Source organism: Phoenix dactylifera, chromosome 2, assembly GCF_009389715.1.
Source record: "Phoenix dactylifera cultivar Barhee BC4 chromosome 2, palm_55x_up_171113_PBpolish2nd_filt_p, whole genome shotgun sequence".
NCBI classification, from domain to species: domain Eukaryota; kingdom Viridiplantae; phylum Streptophyta; class Magnoliopsida; order Arecales; family Arecaceae; genus Phoenix; species Phoenix dactylifera.
In genome coordinates, this window is record NC_052393.1 from 23,185,171 (window position 1) to 23,204,715 (window position 19,545).

A 19,545-nucleotide genomic window follows, 5' to 3' on the forward strand; every position below is an offset into this window, starting at 1 on the left:
TGTATGTGGGTCACTGACCTATCATCCCTAAAGCCTAACTAGGCCTGAAACAATTGGACATTAGTAAATATAAATGGATTTGCATTTAAATATCCAATATAGGACTATTAAGAATGGGATTTAAAATTCAAATTTTCAAAAAGAAACAATTAAGATTTCTTTTTAAAGATTTGAATCTTTTCACAAAGAAATTAAATTAAAATTCCTAACGATCCCTCACAAAAGGCTTAAATTTTTAAAGATGATAAAATCATAGAAAAGAAGATCTATGCAACCTATATTGCCAATAAGTGAGGTATCCAATGGACTTCAACCCCACTTATTATTGATTTTATCTATCTAAAGGAGTCTTAATGGATTAGATCTTGAATTAAGTCCTTGTATCAGACTTCTATATATTACACACATTATAGATCAATTAGGTCTTTATATGATCAATGCATATTAAAGGCCTTGTGCTTAATGCCATAATTTTTTATGAGAAATTGCTAGGGCCAACCCAAACCTTTAGTCACAACATTTACAATGGCCCTCACACAGATGAGTCCTTTAGGGTATTTGTGACCTAATACCCTATAGACTTCTTGTCATAGATCCATTAAAAATGCAACTCAACCTTTGACTTTACTTCATCATTTGTTCTCCAAAAGTTGTGTTCTAGCACAATCACTCAATTTGCTTCATTCCTACTACATTGAATCTCTTTTATGGTATCTCCATCATAGAGTTTGGATATTTGCTGTCGGTGACCAAATAGTGGGCTTAAGCCCCATCTTCCTTAATAATTCTAGGATTCCACTCCTAAACAAACCTTTGGTTAAATAGTTCCGTGACTTGATATATTTCAAGAAAATTACATTATACCTTTTATGTTGTCATATATATTGGTGATGAAGTTGGATATGCCAATTGCGTTAGAGCAACATAACAAAAGTACATAGAAACAATCTAAAATAATTAAATTAGAAGCTAATTAGAGACAAAATTAGAAAAAAATGAACATACTCCCTAGAGATAAATATAAACCATTTCAATACTAGGCCTCGTACTGGTACCATCCTGTTATTATATCTGTATGTTCGGTATGGGGCAGGACCGACATACCGAGTGTTGGTACACCTCCCCATACTGCATATCAATACCGAACTGGTATGGTATGGTATGTTCTATGTTATCCGATTTGGTTCGGTATGGCATATCTTGTTAGAGATAATAAGTATTTTTATCTTGCTACTAAAGATATCCATTGATGCATGAAATCTACCAAATATTTTCAAAGATTGTCATAAGCCGTTAGAATCCACCAACTCATATCAGCATTTACTAGAATCCACTAGGAGTTGCTCTAGAATCCACTAGAGCTTTCATAGAATCCACTATGAAAGAGTCTCGCAAGCCCACATAAAAGAAATATGTTATGCTTGATTTTGTTGATGAAAAGTAAGAGAATATATGCGTGTCTACAATGATGGAACTTGCGAAACCCATAGGACTTCATAGTTCCACAAGGATACAATTATTTTGAAAAGGATAAAGAGATGTTAACACGAAAATACAATTTGTAAATATAACTTCTAACTCAATTAATAAGTGTTGCTAAAAGGAAAGCAAGAAAAGTTGACACCAACAGTACTTAGTCATCTTTAATTCACACCAACTCCAGTGACATTTTCTAACTCCCTAACATGTTTTCAATAAATTGGCCATGTCTTCCTCATCTGGCCTTCAATTGAAGGGTTCAATTTGCACCAACGGTACTTAGTCTACTTAGTCATCTTTAATGATTATATAATTTTATATGGCACAAATGTCACTCATGTTCAAGTAGAGGAGATGGTATCTACATCTCATAGTAAAGGAGATGAGAGTCTTTTTTTTGCAAGACTATGAAGAATTTATCTAAGAAGAAGAAGTTGCCTAACTATCCAAGTCAGAAATAGAGATCTATTTAGAACAGAAGGTATTTTATGGTCTCTAATTTGGATGCTTGCATTAAAATATAAGTCAATATTTCTAATAAAAATGAGTTGCAATATATTTTTTTTTAGCAGGTTCATCCATTAAGGGATCAAAATTTTGACATTCTAGACTATTGAAGATTCAATGAATCAAAATATCTAATATTATCTAGGATGATATATGATATCTTGGCAATTTCTGTTTCAACCATTGCATCTGAGTCTGTCTTGATCACTACTGGCCACTGCTAACAAGATGTTGGATGATTTTCATAGTAGTCTTTTTTCCGGATACGATTAAGGCATTGATATGCACACAAGATTGGCTTTGAAATACCTTGTCTCATCTTGTAGGTTCAATTTTTAGAACATCCATAAACTTTATCATATACTACTGCTTTAAAACTTTTCAATTTTTAATTTTGTAAAATTTTAATTGGGGAAACTAATGACCAGTCTATTTTTTGACTGGTCTCTAATGTTTAATCCTTATTGACTGGTTGTTTAACAACCGGTCCAGCTATATTTCAACATTGCAATATGAGACGAAAATGCCCCCGCCCCTACTAATCTTCCATTCCCACCGAAGAAGGGGAAGAAAAAGGCCACCGCCGGCCATGGCCCGCCCCCTCCTGCGGCCGTTGCCGGCCACGACCCAGCCCCCTCCCGCAGCCGCCACGGGCCCGCCCCACTCCGTGCCGCCGAGAATGCCCCCGTCCCCACGGTGGGGAGATGCCGAAAGAGGAAGAAGAAGGGGGCGCCCTCCCGCGTCCCGCGGCTGTCGCTGGCCCCGGCTTGCCATCCTCCCGTGTCCGCCGCGGCCCGGCTTCTTTCCGGCGCTGCCGACCTCTTTCCGGCACCGCCGGCCTCGCGGGAGGAGGAGAGTTCTCCGCCAGACAGCCGTGGCCCATTGGTTACGGTTCGGCCCCCTCCCGGGCCCCCTCCTGCAGCTTTATTTATATGAATGAACGAATAAATAAATAAATAAATGAATAAGATAATAAATAAATATATTGTAATGAAATAAAATAATAGAAAAATAAATAAATACATAAATAAAGCCGCCGCGGCCGCCGCCGCCACGGCTCGGCCCCCTTCTGGCGCTGCCGGCCTCACGGGAGGAGAAAATAGAAGAAAAAAAGAAGAAAAAAAGAAAAAAAAAGAAAAGAAAATAATGAGTGAGTGGCAAATAATATGATCTTTATGATATTGATAGGTACAGTGGATTTATCCCTATTGCAATTAGTTAAGTAAGCTTGAAACTCAATTCATACAGCCTCCAACATAGTTAACTCACCATTGCAATTAGGTTAGTAAGCTTGGTATATAGGTAGTATAGCATGATACATATTTAAGTAAGCTTCGCACACAGTTAAATCTTCTCGGCACATAGTTAAGCAAGCTTGGCACATATTTCTTCTTTTTTTTCACTTTCTGCTATTATATTTTATGATTGCCAGATTTTGTAAGTCCTCACTACAATGCGAAGCAAATGCAATGCCTGACGAACAGGCAAAGCGGGAGCCATGAGTGTGAAGGTTGGAGAGGACTTGCCTCCGCTGTCCTGTTTATGACCTGGCCATACTCGAGTTTTTTTTTAATGTCCGTGAGGACTGACATATGACATATTATTGATGCTAGTCTACGAACATGCACTTGATATATATTTCTTACTTTTATCATAGTAATCCATGAATTATTCATTAGAATAGATACAAATTAAACAAAGAAAAACAATCATGAGCATCCAACTTGAAAATTAGATATATATTAAGAAAAACTTGCAATATATTTGGACAACTTAGAGTAGTAGGACTACGATAGACCTTTATGGCTCAATTTCTGGATCCCAAATAATGTCCATCAAAATCCAAAATAAAACACAAAAGAGAAGCCAAAAAAAAGACAAAAAACCAATTAAATTTTCATAAGAAATAAACAAATGTGAAAAAAGAACAATGGATGTCACCAATTGGATAGTGTAGCCTTCATGCCCTATCCCTAGCTCAAGAAAGAAGCAAGCAGGTGAGACTAGATAAGAGCAGCTTGAACAAGAGGAGAGATTAGCTGTCAAGCTGCTCAAGTTACTCTCTTGGCGAGGAGCATAATATTTTCAAGAATATTTCTATTTCTATACAGCTTTTGTCAATAAAGTTTGCATTATTTCTTATGGGCTGACTGAAAGAAAATTCACATGGAATAACAACCATGAATTCTACATCCTTGGTAAGCTTGAGATATTCTTGATTTTGTTAGAATAGGAGTTATTATTTGTTAACATCAGCTACATTTCCTGCCATATATAGTGCAAGTCCTGATCATGTACCAGTGGGTTTGGGTAGCTTAGCTTTCTCTCTAGACCAACTATATCCAAGTTTGAAAAGATTTGAACCAGTGTGAAAGGAGGCAATGCTTCAATTATTAGTATCTAAGCTTTGATCCCCAGACATGAGTTAAGAACTGGGCAAACAATAATGTGACTATGTAAAGAAAACTAAAGTGGAACTTTGAAGCAGCACTGAATCTGAAGGAAGAGTTCAACTCTAATTCAAAGGAATAAATGGAAGATGGAATTGTTGCTGGACTAAGAAACCTCATGAAGACAGCAAGCTGCGATTACTATGCTCATGAAAGGAGATTGAAATTGACAATATTTCGCCCATAGCAGAGCTAATTACAGAAAGAAATCATGTTCTTTTCCTTGTTTTTTGAGGAAAATCATGATCCTTTCATTCAATGGAGGAATACATAACTAGCTGATCACCATAAGATGGTGACAGGTAAAGGCTCCAATTAATCTTGATTTATGAAGAGATTTTGAAATCAGTCGTGCTGCACTTTAAGTGCAGATATCTCGTATGGATTTCTTTTTCTTCCGAAATCTTTTTGCGCATAATAAAAACTGGCTTGAGTAAATTGTTCAAGAATTCCTTGGGTAGAGATACGATTGATCTCAGCTTGAAATTTGTTTTGAGCTTGAATTTTTTTGAGATCCTTGCTTCTTTATTATTTAATTGAGCTAATTCTTTTCAGAAAATTTGGAATATTCTTCCAATAATTCTTCACTAAAATGGACACCATCACCTCCCATTCCAAACCTAAGTAGCTGGCACACTGCAGAAAGGGGCAAACTAGAGCACCAAATTCAAGGGAAAGACATGAATAATTCAATGAAGGGGGAAAAAGTAAGACAATTTCTTTTCATACAATAAACAGAATAATATACCCATCTCTCCCCAATCCTCCTCTCCCTCTGGTGATCCACTCCCTTCCCTGTACAAAATTCCTAAATATCTTACATGGGTTCCCCTCCAAAACTTTCATAATATGAAAGAAATAAGAAAAAGCAAATCCCCATAGAAGAAACTTAAGAACAGAGCTGGATCACCAAAACAGATTCCATCTTTCTCTTCTCACCCCTCTCTTTCTCTAACCATATATAGTATATGTAGTTCTTGTAATGACAGTGGCATATATTTTGTATGTGGGGAGATATATGGACATCAATGTGAAGGGGCATAGAGCCTTGGAAAGATGCCATGGCCTGGGGCCAGAATGCTAAGTGGGTCGAACCGCGCCTTGCGGGCCTTGAACTGGTCCCAGTGTGGGCCGAAGTGGGCCTTCCAGTGGGCTGTGGAGGTATGGTGGGCCAGGTACTGCTTGGCTCCTATGCTAGGCCCAGAAGCGGCATCAGCAATACGGCGGTGGAGGTGGAGGAGGTCGTGGAGGCAATAGGTAGAGCAGCTAGCCGGGTTGGCCGAGCGTAGCACTCCCACCACATATACCACCTGCCCGCCGGCCGCCTCCGGCAATACCACTGACATGTTCATGTCCCACCTGACAAAAAGAGAGAATGCATAAGATATCTATTTGATCATACAATTCATTTTTCGTAGTTATACACTTTGAATTAAAAGGTTGACTATTTAAGATATAATCCACTGTAATTATATATAAAAATCTAGACTAAAAATATGTCGTTATTTAATTATCTTTAGAGTTTATGAAGGTTATATGTGATTAAATAGGGTTCAAAAATGGATTCAGATATTTGGATGCCAATCAACAATTTTTACTTTTAGATATCGATATTAGTTGGATACTAAAACTAGTTCTCAAATCTGGGAATTACTTTTCACCTATGTACCATCAAACTGAACTGCTTAAACTGTGGATGCCATTTTAAGGCCCAGATGCCTACTAAAATGAAAGCAAGTTCCAAGCCAGACCAAATCTAAACTGCCCATGGACGTCACAAAATCTTGTAAAAATATCTTCCATGAGAAGGCAAACCCATTTGAGCAAAGTGGCTTACAAAGATGCAGATAACTAGATCTTGGCAGTTATAAACCCTCCATCTAATTAGTTTTTTCTTTTCACAAAAACACCAGTTTGGGACGTCTAAAAGTCATTTCAAAGTGTTTCCTTTATATATTAGATCAATGCATTAAGACATTAATAAATATATAAAACTGGGGAGAAAACAAGCTTATTTGAAGGTGGCTGGACCTTGACTCGTGTAGAAATAATAAATCCTTGAACTGAAGTACCATCAGAAATAGCCCTTCCCTGTTTCTGTAACTAGACCTTTCTAATGAAGCTCAGCTACCTATCCTACTTGGTGCCCCCTGATAGGTCCAAACCCCAGTTAACTGCGTTGGCCCTCAGCCAAGCCACCAATCTCCTCCTTCCACATGTAACCAACCAGTGGGACATGTAAGTGGCACTCCATAGAATATAATAAAACACTGATTCATATGTTTTGATACACGGCTGAGGGGATTTCAGTCAAAAAGAGGAGGTTCAGACTGTGGAGAAGCTGAGACCTGAAACTGGATGGTGGTGATATGATTGATGGGACATTGGTATCCACCAAAGGAAAGTAAGAATCCGTAGTGTCAGATTCGTTTTTTCTTTTAATGTATTAACTTGGCCTTATTCTTGAAAACAGATTACAAAAGCAGTTCTTCTGCAGCAATGTCAGCATGGGATCTCCTTCTGTGTTCCTCATAAAGGAAAGGGAAAAAAGGTCCCTCTGCCCTCAATCTTTTCTACACAACCATAGCAGAGTCCACAGAGGAATAGTAGCCCACAAGAGAAATGTAGGCCAGAAGTGTTAAAAGGAGAACAAACTACTCTTTACTAATGGTCTGATGACCCAACATGGTTTCCAAGCTACTCTAGCTTGTAAGTTGGCCCAACATGTTGGCATATATGGAATAGGGATAGGAGACATGAAGCTTTACAATTATAAGTCCAGTCCAGCCGAGCTTAGCTAGAGACTTGAACTCGGCTTAGATTCATAATACTCAGGTTTAAAACTCAACTCGATTAAAAAAAAAAAAACAACACTCGGATCCACTCGACTCAACTCAAATATCGACCTTCATAATAATTAAAAAAATATAATTAAAATAAAATATAATATTATGAAAAATATCGGTATATTCTAGAGCTAAATATTTTGCTACTCAGTAATAATCGAGTTGAGCTGAAGTTTGGATTCCAGTCGATCTCGAAGCCTGTTTGCGCCCTTATTTGCAATAAATAGAGACATCATGGAGAGGTGAAGGGAGTACTTTTCTTACTTGTCTCTTATGAGTGGATAAATGAGGAGAGGACCCTCAAAGTCATCAGGGGAAATATTCTCCATCAGCAAGTTCCTGAACTCTTTGATCCCAGACTTGGGCACAAACATGTTAAGCCAAGGGTGGGGAACATCCCATAGGCCCCTCCCTCTAAGGCTCATTTCCTCCATCCTGACTCTGTTGAGGAAATCAAAGTAAGAGACCTCCACACTGTAGAAGTGAGAGGGCAGGTAGCTCAACAGCCTTGAAATCTCCTCCACAACCTGAAACAAAAGGAAGCACATGAAGCCTATTTTTTGTTCTTTCTTGTTTTGAAATATTAGTATAAATGAGTTCTATATTTGAGGACTGCTGCTAACTTGTTCTACATCAGTGCCCATGATTTGGTACTCATGGACAGTAAACTCAATGCAGTAGTAGACTTTAGAGCTGCTGCCTTTGCTCTGGAGCTTATGGATGAAGTCTAGGTGGGCAGGGAAGGCAATGGAAGAGCTGTGGAGGGACTGTTCATTGAGAACTATGAAGCCCTCAACATAGTCCACCAAGTCTGGCATTGAGACCAGCAATTCTTGGTCACTGATAAAGGTATTGAAGTCCTCATAAAAGGCTCTCACCCATCTCACCTAAAAGATGTCAAAAACCATTCTCTAGAAGCATCAGCATCCAGATTCAACTCATGTAGGAAATTAAAAGTTCGGAACAGGAAAGCTACTAGTGAGTGGAAAGGGAAGAGCTTTTTGGGCTCTACCTTGAGTGGAGCCTCTTGAAGCAGGATTCTGGCCCTTGTTATGATGCCAAACTGGCCTAGCCCACCCAGGACTGCATAAAAAAGATCTGAACTTTTGTTGGGTGAGCATGTCACCACCTCTCCTTTTCCTGAAAATTTTGTAGAAGGAAATTCACAAAAATTTAACTCCTACCATATCAAAAGTTTGCATACATATACGTATACATATACATATACATACATAAATACATAGATACATATATATAATTTTCTTCTTCTTTTTGATGGAAATCTCTAGCTACACAGTATTCAGATGTACCTGTGATCACTTCTAGTTGAAGGACATTGCTGATTTGAGGGCCATATTTGAAAGTCTGGCCACTGATACCACCATTGGATAGAGTCCCACCAATGCTGAGATGGAGATAATCAGTCCAAGACCTTGGCGCCAGCCCATACTTCAAGCTCTCCTCCAACAGCTCAATCCAAAGAGCCCCACCACTGACATCAGCATAGGAGAAACCAGCCTCCTCTTCCCCCTTCTCGTGGATTACTATGTTGGAGGGAAGGAAGGCCATCTCAATAACAATGCCGTCAGGGGCCTGGGCTTGGCCATGGATGGAGTGACCTGCTCCTCGTGCTGCAACTGTGACCTTGCTGAACGATGAAGCAGAGAGGAAGCTGAGGAGCAGAGAGATATCCCTGGGGGATTGAGGCCTGAGGACTGCTGAGGGGGAGTTGAAGAGGATCCTCCCAAAGTCAAGGGTTGCTGTGTTTGTGGTCTGAAGAAAGTTTAAGGGCCCAAAGTCCATGGGGCTCTGAATGAACTTGTATGGAGAGCAAAGAGTTAGAAGGAGAATAAGGGCATTCACTCTCGTGCATAACAGAGGAAACTCCATGAGAAGGATAGAAGAAGATGATATTTTATGTCGTGATATACTTATGAGGTGCAATGTGTTGAGACAAAGGGATTTTGTATACCAAATAATATGAAAGAGTGTACGTTAGGAAGATGATGAAGAAAACACCATAAAACTTGTACTCAACTCTTTACACGAAAATCGGTAAACAACCAAGCAAACACATTGGAATTTAATGAAGAAAAATACAGTAGAGAAAAAGAATCAGTTAGATCTATATGATTTTTTGTTCCTTCACGAGAAAAATAGAACTTGGTGCTTCAAACCATGGATTGCTTCTTTGTGACCAGGAAAGACAGCAGGACTAGCAACAAATAGATGAGGATGAACAGGGAGAAGAGAGAGAATAAGAGACCATGCAAATGAATGAAGAGAACCCTGGAAGAAAATGGTGGAATAAAACTGAGATATTCTAGGTGGTAGGAAGAAGGAAGTGAGAGGCACTCAGTTGGGCTTCATGGAAAAGAGATAAAGGGTGGAACCAAAAACCCAAAAGGAGCTGTCACATGCCAAAAGGCTTCCATGTGATCCCTTAAATCTGTAAACCCTCATTAATTATATGCTTTCATTTGTCCGAAAGACATCCAAATCTCTCCCTCCCCCCTCTCAGGGCCGCAAAAATGAAGAGATGAGGAAGGAACAATCCCACAATAAAATGGTAGGGGAGAGGACAAGAACAGGACTCTCTCTTGTCAAGGAAAAAGGCAAAGGATAGATCTCACTCCACCACCCTTCTATTAGGGTATTTGTATTTATAGATGGTTTGTGGGTGATGGAGAATTCCAGGTTCTGGCTTGAATCTTATGGGACCCCAAACCCAGACACAAGGAATGCATGAGCCTTAGCATTTCACCTCCCATACCCCCATCCCCTAATGTCAACTTCCTCTTAGGATCCTTCACTAGCTTGAACATATCATAATCAAGTAGCTACAAGGACAGCCTTCTCACTGAGGAAAAGATCCTGCTGCTGGATACACCCAATCTATTTTATTTATTTATCTTTTTCTAGTTCTCATCCACCTATTTCTGAGGGTGCTTTGGCCTTCTCTGCCATCCAATTTGTGATCTCTTCTGTCAACTTCCTGATGATGAGCTTTAATGGGACCTTTGCCTGTGATTCCTTCTGTTGTTTTTTGACCAAGGGTCGCTCAGTGAATGGCTTGGATTGTTCAACAGGGGAGTGGTAGGGAGGCTTTGAAGCAGTAAAGCCCAGGGAATAAAATATTTTGCAGTGTTCTGTGCTTGTTACTACCATGGCAAGGACCCCAGTCTCCATGGTGATGATTGGCCACCATCGATCTAGGAGGATGCCCATAGATTGTGTGGTTGGAATCTGTGAGCCTTGTACAATTGGCAAGCGCCACCTTTTTGCTTGCAGCGTACTCTTTCCTAGTTTATTTGTTTATACTTCAAACTGTTGCATGGCCATTCATGCAATGCTCATAATTTTCAAGCACCTACCTCGTATGATGATTTCAAGCCATATTTTTACCTTTGCAGGTAATAATATGGCTTGAAATCATCAAGAAGAAATTATAGCTGTTCATTCCTATAGCAATGCAACAAAATGGGTGTTTGATGAGTGATGCCTATAGAAATAAGCTGTTGTGATTGGGGCATCTACAGCTAAATGATGTACCTAGTAGAGTATAATTTCTCCTTCATAAGAGCAATTGCCCGTGCCAAGTTGTGACGAGATAAAAGTACAAATGTATGCTATCTAAATTGATGGCTAAGATTATTAATTAAGTCATTCTCAATGCAAGATTTAGTTCTTAGAGAACCCTTATCTTGAGGTCATTGGAACATTGATCCCGAGATAAAGACATGCAAGAGTGAAGCTTGCAAGCAAAAAATTATGCATGATTTAATTAGCTAGTTTATTGCATAGTCATAACAAAGTGTTACATTTTCTGCTGCTTACTTCAGCAAGCCTCCACAGGCCCACAGTGGACCATGTCATGCTCATGACTGCTTCTCCTGAGCTGGCCATGGGCCTCAAGTGCTAGTAGTTGTTGGTTTCCTCCTCTTTTTTTTTTTGTTTTATAATGCTTTTGTTTTGTTTCGGAGAGAAGCCATAGGTCCAAAGTTCATCAAGAAGAACATGGCTAACCGTTAGATCAGTGAAAAATTTCTTTGCCTCTTGATTGTATAAAATGGTGAGAGCCTGAAGTTTAATACGATGTAAGATTGTAACATAGTAGCATTATGAAATAGTAAGATTGTAACATAGTAGCATTTTGAAATAGTAAGATTGCTTTGATGTATGCCAATTTGTTAGTGGTAGATGGTAGCTAGGTATTGGTTGTTGTTCAACCCTTCATCAATAGGGACTAGATTTAAAGAACTGAAGTTGTAAAGTGAAACTTGCTCGTGCAACAACCCAGAACCTCACCAAACAGCTAGCTAGAAGGTAGTATTTAGATTCTTTGATCCTGTATAAGTATCCAAGTTCTACACAGTGAATACCCGATATGGGACTAAACACATACCCGTATGAGTCCTCACATACTTCCCCCATTTGAGCCCTGACTCATCATCACGCTAAGGGTTCAAATCTATTCAAATATAATCACAAATACCACGATCGGTCTGTAGTTAGTCCCAATGGATCCGTGCTGTAGTATGTGTTAAGAAAAGGTGCCTCGAAACTCGAAACGACTGCAGTTGAATTTTGGCTCAAGTTTGCTTGAAAAAGTCTGTGCCAGCTGAATGGAGTCGATCCCTAGCATCTAGGAGTCGACTCATGTGAAGCTTGAGTCGACCCCAGGGATGAGAGGGTTGACCCGCTATGTGCAACAGTGAAGAAACAGAGAGCTGCAAAGTTTTAAGGCTACAGGAGTCGACTTCATGTTTGGTCGAGTCGACTCCAGGTTTTCTAGAGTCGACTCCTAGACTAAGAGAGTCAACTCGCTAAGTGCCGCAGAAAAAGACAAAGAGGTATTTTTTGGGTTGCTTGTAGGAGTCGACTCCAGCCCTGTGGGAGTCGACTCGAGGTCTGCTCGAGTCAACTCCAAGATTGAAGGAGTCAACTCTCTCAGGAAGACAGAGCGTGCCATTCTCGGTGCCGGTTTGTTGAGCCGATCCGAGGATTTCCGAGTCGACTCGAACTTATCAGGAGTCGACCCCTGAAAGTGAAGAGTCGATTCCTGATCGTGGAATTGATTCAAACGGATATCAAGATGGGCTTTGGACTTAGGGTTTCGTAGGAAAGTTACCTATGTGTTGGAAACCTATAAATAGGGGTCTTTTGTGAACCCTAGTGTAGGTTTTTGAGTCCTATCTCTCTTGTAAATCCTAAAAGGTTTGGATCTCTCTTGTAAACCCAAGTTGTGCAATCTCCAACGGAGAAGAGAGATCGTTGTAACCCTTGCTGAATATATTGAATCTGTGTGTGTGGCCTCCGTGGACGTAACCCGTATTGGGGTGAACCACGTAAAATTATTGTCTTTGTGCTTGTTTGATTTTATTCTTTACTACTTCTTCTCGATTCGTCTTTCCGCAGTTTGGATCCAGGAAAGAAAATAGTATGATCGTAGTAGTGTGTGCTTTCAACCTCAACAACTGGTATCAGAGCAACGTTCCCTGTGTTCTAATGGTTGACAAAGGAAGATTGAGGATAGAAAAATTTAACGGACAGAACTTTGGTGTATGGAAAATGCAGATGGAGGATTACTTGCTCTCAAAGGATCTGGATTTACCACTAGGTGGAGAAGAAACAAAGCCGAAAGACATGCCAACGGAGAAGTGGGAGCATCTTGATAAGAAGGCGCTCGCCACTATCCATTTGTTCTTGGCATCGGAGATCCTCGCCAATATATCCAAGGTGAAGACTGCAAAAGATTTGATGGACACACTGGCTTCCATGTATGATGAGCCAACAGGAGCGAACAAAGTATTCCTGATTCGACGATTGTTCACCTTGAAGATGAGAGACAGTGGGAGTGTTCATTCACATTTGAGTGAATTTAATACCCTATGTGCCCAATTAGAATCTATAAAGATCACATTCACTAATGAGGTAAAGGCGTGGGCTCTTCTAGGTTAGATGTCTGAAAGTTGGGAAGGCTTCATTACGGCTGTTAGTAGTTCTTCAGAGAAGACTACAGCGAGGTTTGATGAAGTGGTGGCTCTTATTCTGAGTGAAGAGACTTGAAGAAAAATTCTAGATCCATCAGCGAGTTCATCTGAAAATGCGCTGGCTTTTGAAGAACGTAGTAGGACTTCAAAGAAAGGAGACAAAAATAGGGGTGAACGATCTAAGTCTAGAAATAAGTGTAGACCTCTTGAAAAGTGTTGGAATTGTGGGTAGAAGGTTCACTTGAGGAAAGACTGCAAAGTGCCGAAGAATAATGGTGGTTCTGATACTAAAGCAAGTGCTAATCTAGCCGAATTGCAAGTGAAGACGATGCCCTAATACTTTTCTGTGATGTTCATCCGAAGTCATGGATAGTCAACTCAGGTGCCTCGTTCCACGCTACTGAGAACAAGGCAATTATTTCAAACTATGTTGCAGGTGATCACGGCAAGGTGTATCTTGGTGATGGAAATAGTTGCAACATCGTAGGAAAGGAAGATGCTCAGATAAAGACATCAAGTGGGATGACTTTAACTTTGAGAGATGTGCGACATGTACCCAAACTGGCTCGAAATCTGATTTCGGTAAGTCAGTTGTTGGATTTGGGGTTTGTGACCACCTTCAATGATGATGCTTGGAAGATTACTAAGGGAGCCTTGGTGATTGCTCGAGGCGTAAGGTCGGGAGCACTATACATGACAGCTGATACTGATTCCACCATCAGTGCTGCAAATCCGACTGTTGATGCAAGGACATGGCACATGAGACTCGGTCACATGAGTCAGAAAGGATGAAGGTGATGATGTTCAAAGAAAAACTGGAAGACCTGAAAACTGTGGATTTGAAATTCTATGAAGATTGTGTATTGTCGAAGCAGAAGAAGGTCAGTTTTTCAAAAGAAGAATGAGACAATGGGGGCGAATACTGTAGTGATGAGTTTGAGGCTTATTGTGCCTCAGCTGGAATTCAAAGACTGAAAATAATTTCAGAAACGCCACAGCAAAATGGCGTTGCAGAACACATGAACCACATTATCAACGAGCGGGCACAGTGCATGAGGCTTCATGCAAGGTTGCTGAAGATTTATTGGGCAGAAGCGGTCAGTACAGCAGTGTATCTGATCAACAGGGGGCCTTTAGTTGCATTGGAGCTTGGACTGCCGGAGGAAGCATAGACTGGAAAAGAGGTGAAACTATCTCATTTGCGTACCTTTGGTTGCATCTCTTACATGCTTGATACTGCAGATAATTGAACCAAGCTGGATGCAAAGTCAAAGAAGTGCACATTCATTGGGTATGGTAGTGATGACTTTGGATACCGGTTCTGAGATGCAATAGATCGGAAAGTCATCAGGAGCAGAAATATTGTATTCAATAAAGAGATTTTGTACAAGAACCTGCAGCAACAGACAGGCCAAGGCGTCAAAGCTGTGAAGTCTGAATACGCAGAGCTGGATGATGAAATAATGTCTTGAGATGATGAAGAAATTGTTGAGCCAGTGGGAGAAGCAAAACAAGAAGAAGAACCACCAGCTGATATTCCGATTGCTTGCACAAGGATAAAAGAAACAAGAAAACTCTGTCTAGGTATGCTGACTCCCATAGTACTTGTTGCTTACGGATGGTGCTGAGTCAGAAAGCTACAAGGAGGCTTTGCAAGTCGAAGCCAGTGATAAGTGGAAGCTTGTTATGGAAGATGAAATGAATTTTCTATCATCCAACAGGACGTGGGATTTGGTTCCACTTCCGAAAGGGAAGAGAACTTTGCACAATAAGTGGGTATACAGACTAAAGCTTGAACTAGATGGTTTTGAGAGGGTCAAAGCGAGACTTGTTGTCAAAGGCTTTCAGCAAAAGGAGGGTATTGATTTTGATGAGATCTTCTTCCCAGTTGTGAAAATATCTACCATCCGGATGGTGCTGAGTATAGTGGCAACCAAAGACCTACATCTTGAGTAGCTTGACATCAATACTGCATTTTTACATGGTGATATTGAAAAGGAAATCTACATGAAACAGCCAAAATGATATGTAGTAAAGGGGAAAAAAGTTTGGGTGTGCCGACTTCAGAAAAGTCTGTACGGGTTGAAACAAGCATCTCGCCAGTGGTACTTAAAGTTTGATTAGTTTATGCTGAAGAATGATTTTTAGAGGTATAATGGTGATCATTGCTGCTACTTCAAGGAATTGAAGAGCTCATATATCATTCTACTTCTGTATGTAGATGATATGTTGGTGGCAAGTGCCAACATGGGAGAGATTGTGAAACTGAAGGAATAACCGTCCCAAGAGTTTTCAATGAAGAACTTGGGTGAAGCCACGAAAGACCTTGGGATGCGTATCAGCAGGGATAGAAAGCTTAAAACGTTGAAGTTGTCTCAAGCAGAATACATTGATAAGATGCTAAAGCGGTTTAATATGGACGGGGCTAAAGCTGTAAGTACTCCGCTGGGCACACACTTCAAGTTATCAAGCAAGAGTGTCCTACTATGTAGGATAATCGAGATAAGATAAAGTATATACCCTACTCATCAGCAGTCGAGAGCCTTATATATGCCATGGTTTGCACGAGACTGGATATTGCCCATGCAGTAGGAGTGGTGAGCAGATACATGAGCGATCCAGGCCAGGAGCATTGGAGAGCTGTGAAGTGGATATTGAAGTATCTGAAGGAAACCAGAGATTTAGTACTATGCTATGGTAGGTCTGTTGTTTGCTTACATGGTTTTGTGGATTCTGACATGGCTGGAGATATTGATGGCAGAAAGAGTACTACCGGGTATGTGTTCATGCTAGGAAGTGCTGCAGTTTCATGGGTTTCGAAACTGCAGAAGATTGTAGCATTGTCTACGATCGAGGCCGAATACGTTGCTCTTACTGAAGCGAGCAAGGAGATGGTTAGGTTACAAGATTTGATGAAAGAGCTTGACATGGAGCAAGGCGATGCGAAGTTGTATAGCGATAGCTAGAGTGCTATACATTTGGCAAAGAATACTGCTTTTCACTCAACGACCAAACACATTGATATCAGATATCACTTTATTTGGTCACTCCTCGAAGAAGATCTTTTCTGGCTAGAGAAGATACGTACAATGGACAATCCAGCACATATGTCGACAAAGGTGGTCGCTCTTGAGAAGTTGCACATTTGTGCATCTTCTGTTAGTCTTCACAGCTAGAAGTGAAGACAAAGAGGTTCACACACATGGAGGATTATTGGAGATCATGTTGCTCATGGAGTTACGGTTGCTTCAGGATTGTTTCTCGCCAAGTGGGAGATTGTTGAAAAAAAGTGCTTCGAAACTCGAAACGACTGCAGTTGAATTTTGGCTCAAATTTGCTTGAAAAAGTCTGTGCTAGCTGAATGGAGTCGACCCTTAGCATCTAAGAGTCAACTCATGTGAAGCTTGAGTCGACCCCAGGGATAAGAGGGTTGACTCGCTATGTACCACAGTGAACAAACAAAGAGCTGCAAAATTCTGAGGTTGCAGGAGTCGACCTCATGCTTGCCTGGAGTCGACTCCTAGACTAAGGGAGTCGACTCACTAAGTGCCGCAGAGAAAGACCGAGAGGTATTTTTTGGGTTACTTGCAGGAGTCAACTCTAAGATTAAAGGAGTCAACTCTCTCAGGAAGATAGAGCGTGCCATTCTCAGTGCCGGTTTGTTGAGCCGACCCGAGGATTTTCGAGTCGACTCGAAAATCTCTCGAGGATTTTCGAGTCGACTCGAACTTATCAGGAGTCGACCCCTGAAAGTGAAGAGTCGACTCCTGATCGTGGAATTGATTCAAACGGATGACAAGATGAGCTTTTGACTTAGGGTTTTGTAGGGAAGTTTTCTATGTGTTGGAAACCTATAAATAGAGATCTTTTGTGAACCTTAGCGTAGGTTTTTGAGTCCTATCTCTTTTATAAACTCTAAAAGGTTTAGATCTCTCTTATAAGCCCTAGTTGTGCAATCTCCAATGGAGAAGAGAGATCGTTGTAACCCTTGCTGACTATATTGAATCTATGTTGTGGCCTCCGTAGACGTAATCCGTATTGGGGTGAACCACGTAAAATTATGGTCTTTGTGATTGTTTGATTTATTCTCTACTACTTTTTCTTCTCGATTCGTCTTTCCACAGTTTGGATCCAGAAAAGAAAATAGTACGATCGTAGTGGTGAGTGCTTTCGACCTCAACAGTATGCCCTAGTCCACACATATTATGGGTCGGGTTTGCTATGATACCATTTGTAACAACTCAAAACTTCACCCAAAAGGGCTAGCTGGAAGGTATTATTTGTATTTCTTGGTCTTGTATAAGTACCCAAGATCTATCCAATGAATAACCGATGCGGGACTAAACGCACACTCGCATGAGTCCTCACATAAGCATAAGTTTTTACATAATTCAATTCATCATTTGAAAAGTAAAGTTATATCGTAAAAATAAACATTTCATAAATATAATAATAAATTGTGTCATAGCAAACTAATCATGTATATACAAATCATGCAAGTTCGTAAAGTTAAAAGTATAATTTAAAATATTCATAATTGTCAAATATTTACCATTTATCCATACTTTCAATTAAAACAGTACTTCTAGATTTTGTCATGCCCCAAATTTGGAACATAACACGACTGTGCTACCGAGGGGTACAACCCATAATAACACAAAGTCAAACATTTCATTTAACTTCCAAATTCATCCTAAATAAAACATAATAAATAAAGTCTAATTTTATTATCTATTAAATGCATCTATTATGGGTTTGGTATTTATGTCTGGATTTAGACGCTCTGGACCAGTATTGATTGCATTTAATGGATAATAAAATTAAATTTTTATTTATTATATTTTGTTTGAGGTGAATTTGGAAGTTAAATAAAATATTTGGTTTCGTGTTATCATGGGTTGTACCTTTCTGTAGCACAGTCGTATTATGTCCCGAATTTAGGGCGGGACAACTTGCACTCATATATGTCATAATCCAATCAAATTGTAAAGCTGATGTCACCGATCATGTCGTACCTAATGCAATTTTGTATGGCGTGCCTTGATGTTTTGCATACCTAAACTTCACTCACTTAACCTCCTACTAATTCAATTCGAGCAACTACTTCCCAGTCTTAGCAAGTCTACACTTATCTAGCGAAAAGGAAACATGAAAATAAATACACTTATAATTCATATGGAATTAGAAAAAATTCAAAAGAAGTAAAATATGCATTTTGAGTTTGACCATACACTCTCAAAACCAAGTAGAATAGTGAAAAAAGATTCATGTAGCAGACACCAACTAGTTTGAGATTAAGATTTAGCTAAGTTGAGTACTATATACTTGTTCTTAAATTTTTGATAAAAAATTTAAATACTCATAATTAGTGATGGATGCACCAAATTTAAGATTCAAACTATTGACAGCGATTTATACCACTGATGAAGCTTAGGAATAACATTACATCCACTCATGCATCATAGTCAGTATAAAATTAAATGGGTATTTCTAATGAAATGGGATAATAATCTGATTATGTGTTAAATGATATTTATTTTCCGTATATGTATAAACATAATTATTTTTCTTAAAAGACATATCTCAAACACCTGTTGAAATGAGCGGCAGGGAAAAACACACAATGATCCGCTTATGGATTTGAAGGTCTCTTGGTCACCTTTAGTGGGTTCTTTTAACCCCATGCAAGTCTTCAAATAAGCTAAGGCTGGCACCTTGGAGAAGTGGGTCTAACTACTCTTCATTGGATCCTCTCTTTCCCTGCCCCTTTTAAGACCTAAAGATGCTATCAGATCTTCTGTCATAGGAAATCACCATCCATATAAAATGAGTAAGCATAGCCTTTTCACGCTTTTTTTTTTTTTTGGAACTATTCAAAAGTGGGACTATCAAAACCTTTACGTTGGGCCCAAGAAGATTCAGACTTTTATAGCTTACCACACATTAGCCACTCAAACTGATGGAGATGTAATGGTGGTCCTCAACCTACTAGTATTAACCTGCAAGACCTGGTTAAATTAACTATGCAGTACCATCCCATTAGTTTCGTTGTCCTTTTAATTTGGATGGGGAACACCATGGTAGTTGTTGGGAGAATAATCCAAAAAACTATTGCCTGAGTCTATTCCTTTCCTATGCAAGCAGTTTGCAGATCATATGGACAAATTCTTTGCTTTATCTCCTTGAGTGTAAGGCAAGATGTCCATATTTTAATTATAGTTAACACAACTTTGCATATCACAGACTAATAAAGATTGATCAGTGTTAAGA

The 19,545-nt window shown here is 39.7% G+C and overlaps 1 protein-coding gene across 1 annotated transcript; it reads right to left on the reverse strand.

Annotated features, from left to right (window-relative positions):
• Positions 1–5,067: 5,067 nt before the first annotated feature.
• Positions 5,068–10,019, reverse strand: LOC103696789 (cytokinin dehydrogenase 3-like). Its single transcript, XM_039123693.1, has 5 exons — positions 8,593–10,019; positions 8,295–8,422; positions 7,906–8,169; positions 7,547–7,809; positions 5,068–5,795 (listed from the first exon to the last, which is right to left on the reverse strand). Exons 1-5 carry the CDS (start codon positions 9,170–9,172, stop codon positions 5,462–5,464), a joined length of 1,569 nt encoding a protein of 522 aa, XP_038979621.1. The 5' UTR covers positions 9,173–10,019; the 3' UTR covers positions 5,068–5,461.
• Between the last annotated feature and the right edge of the window lie 9,526 nt (positions 10,020–19,545).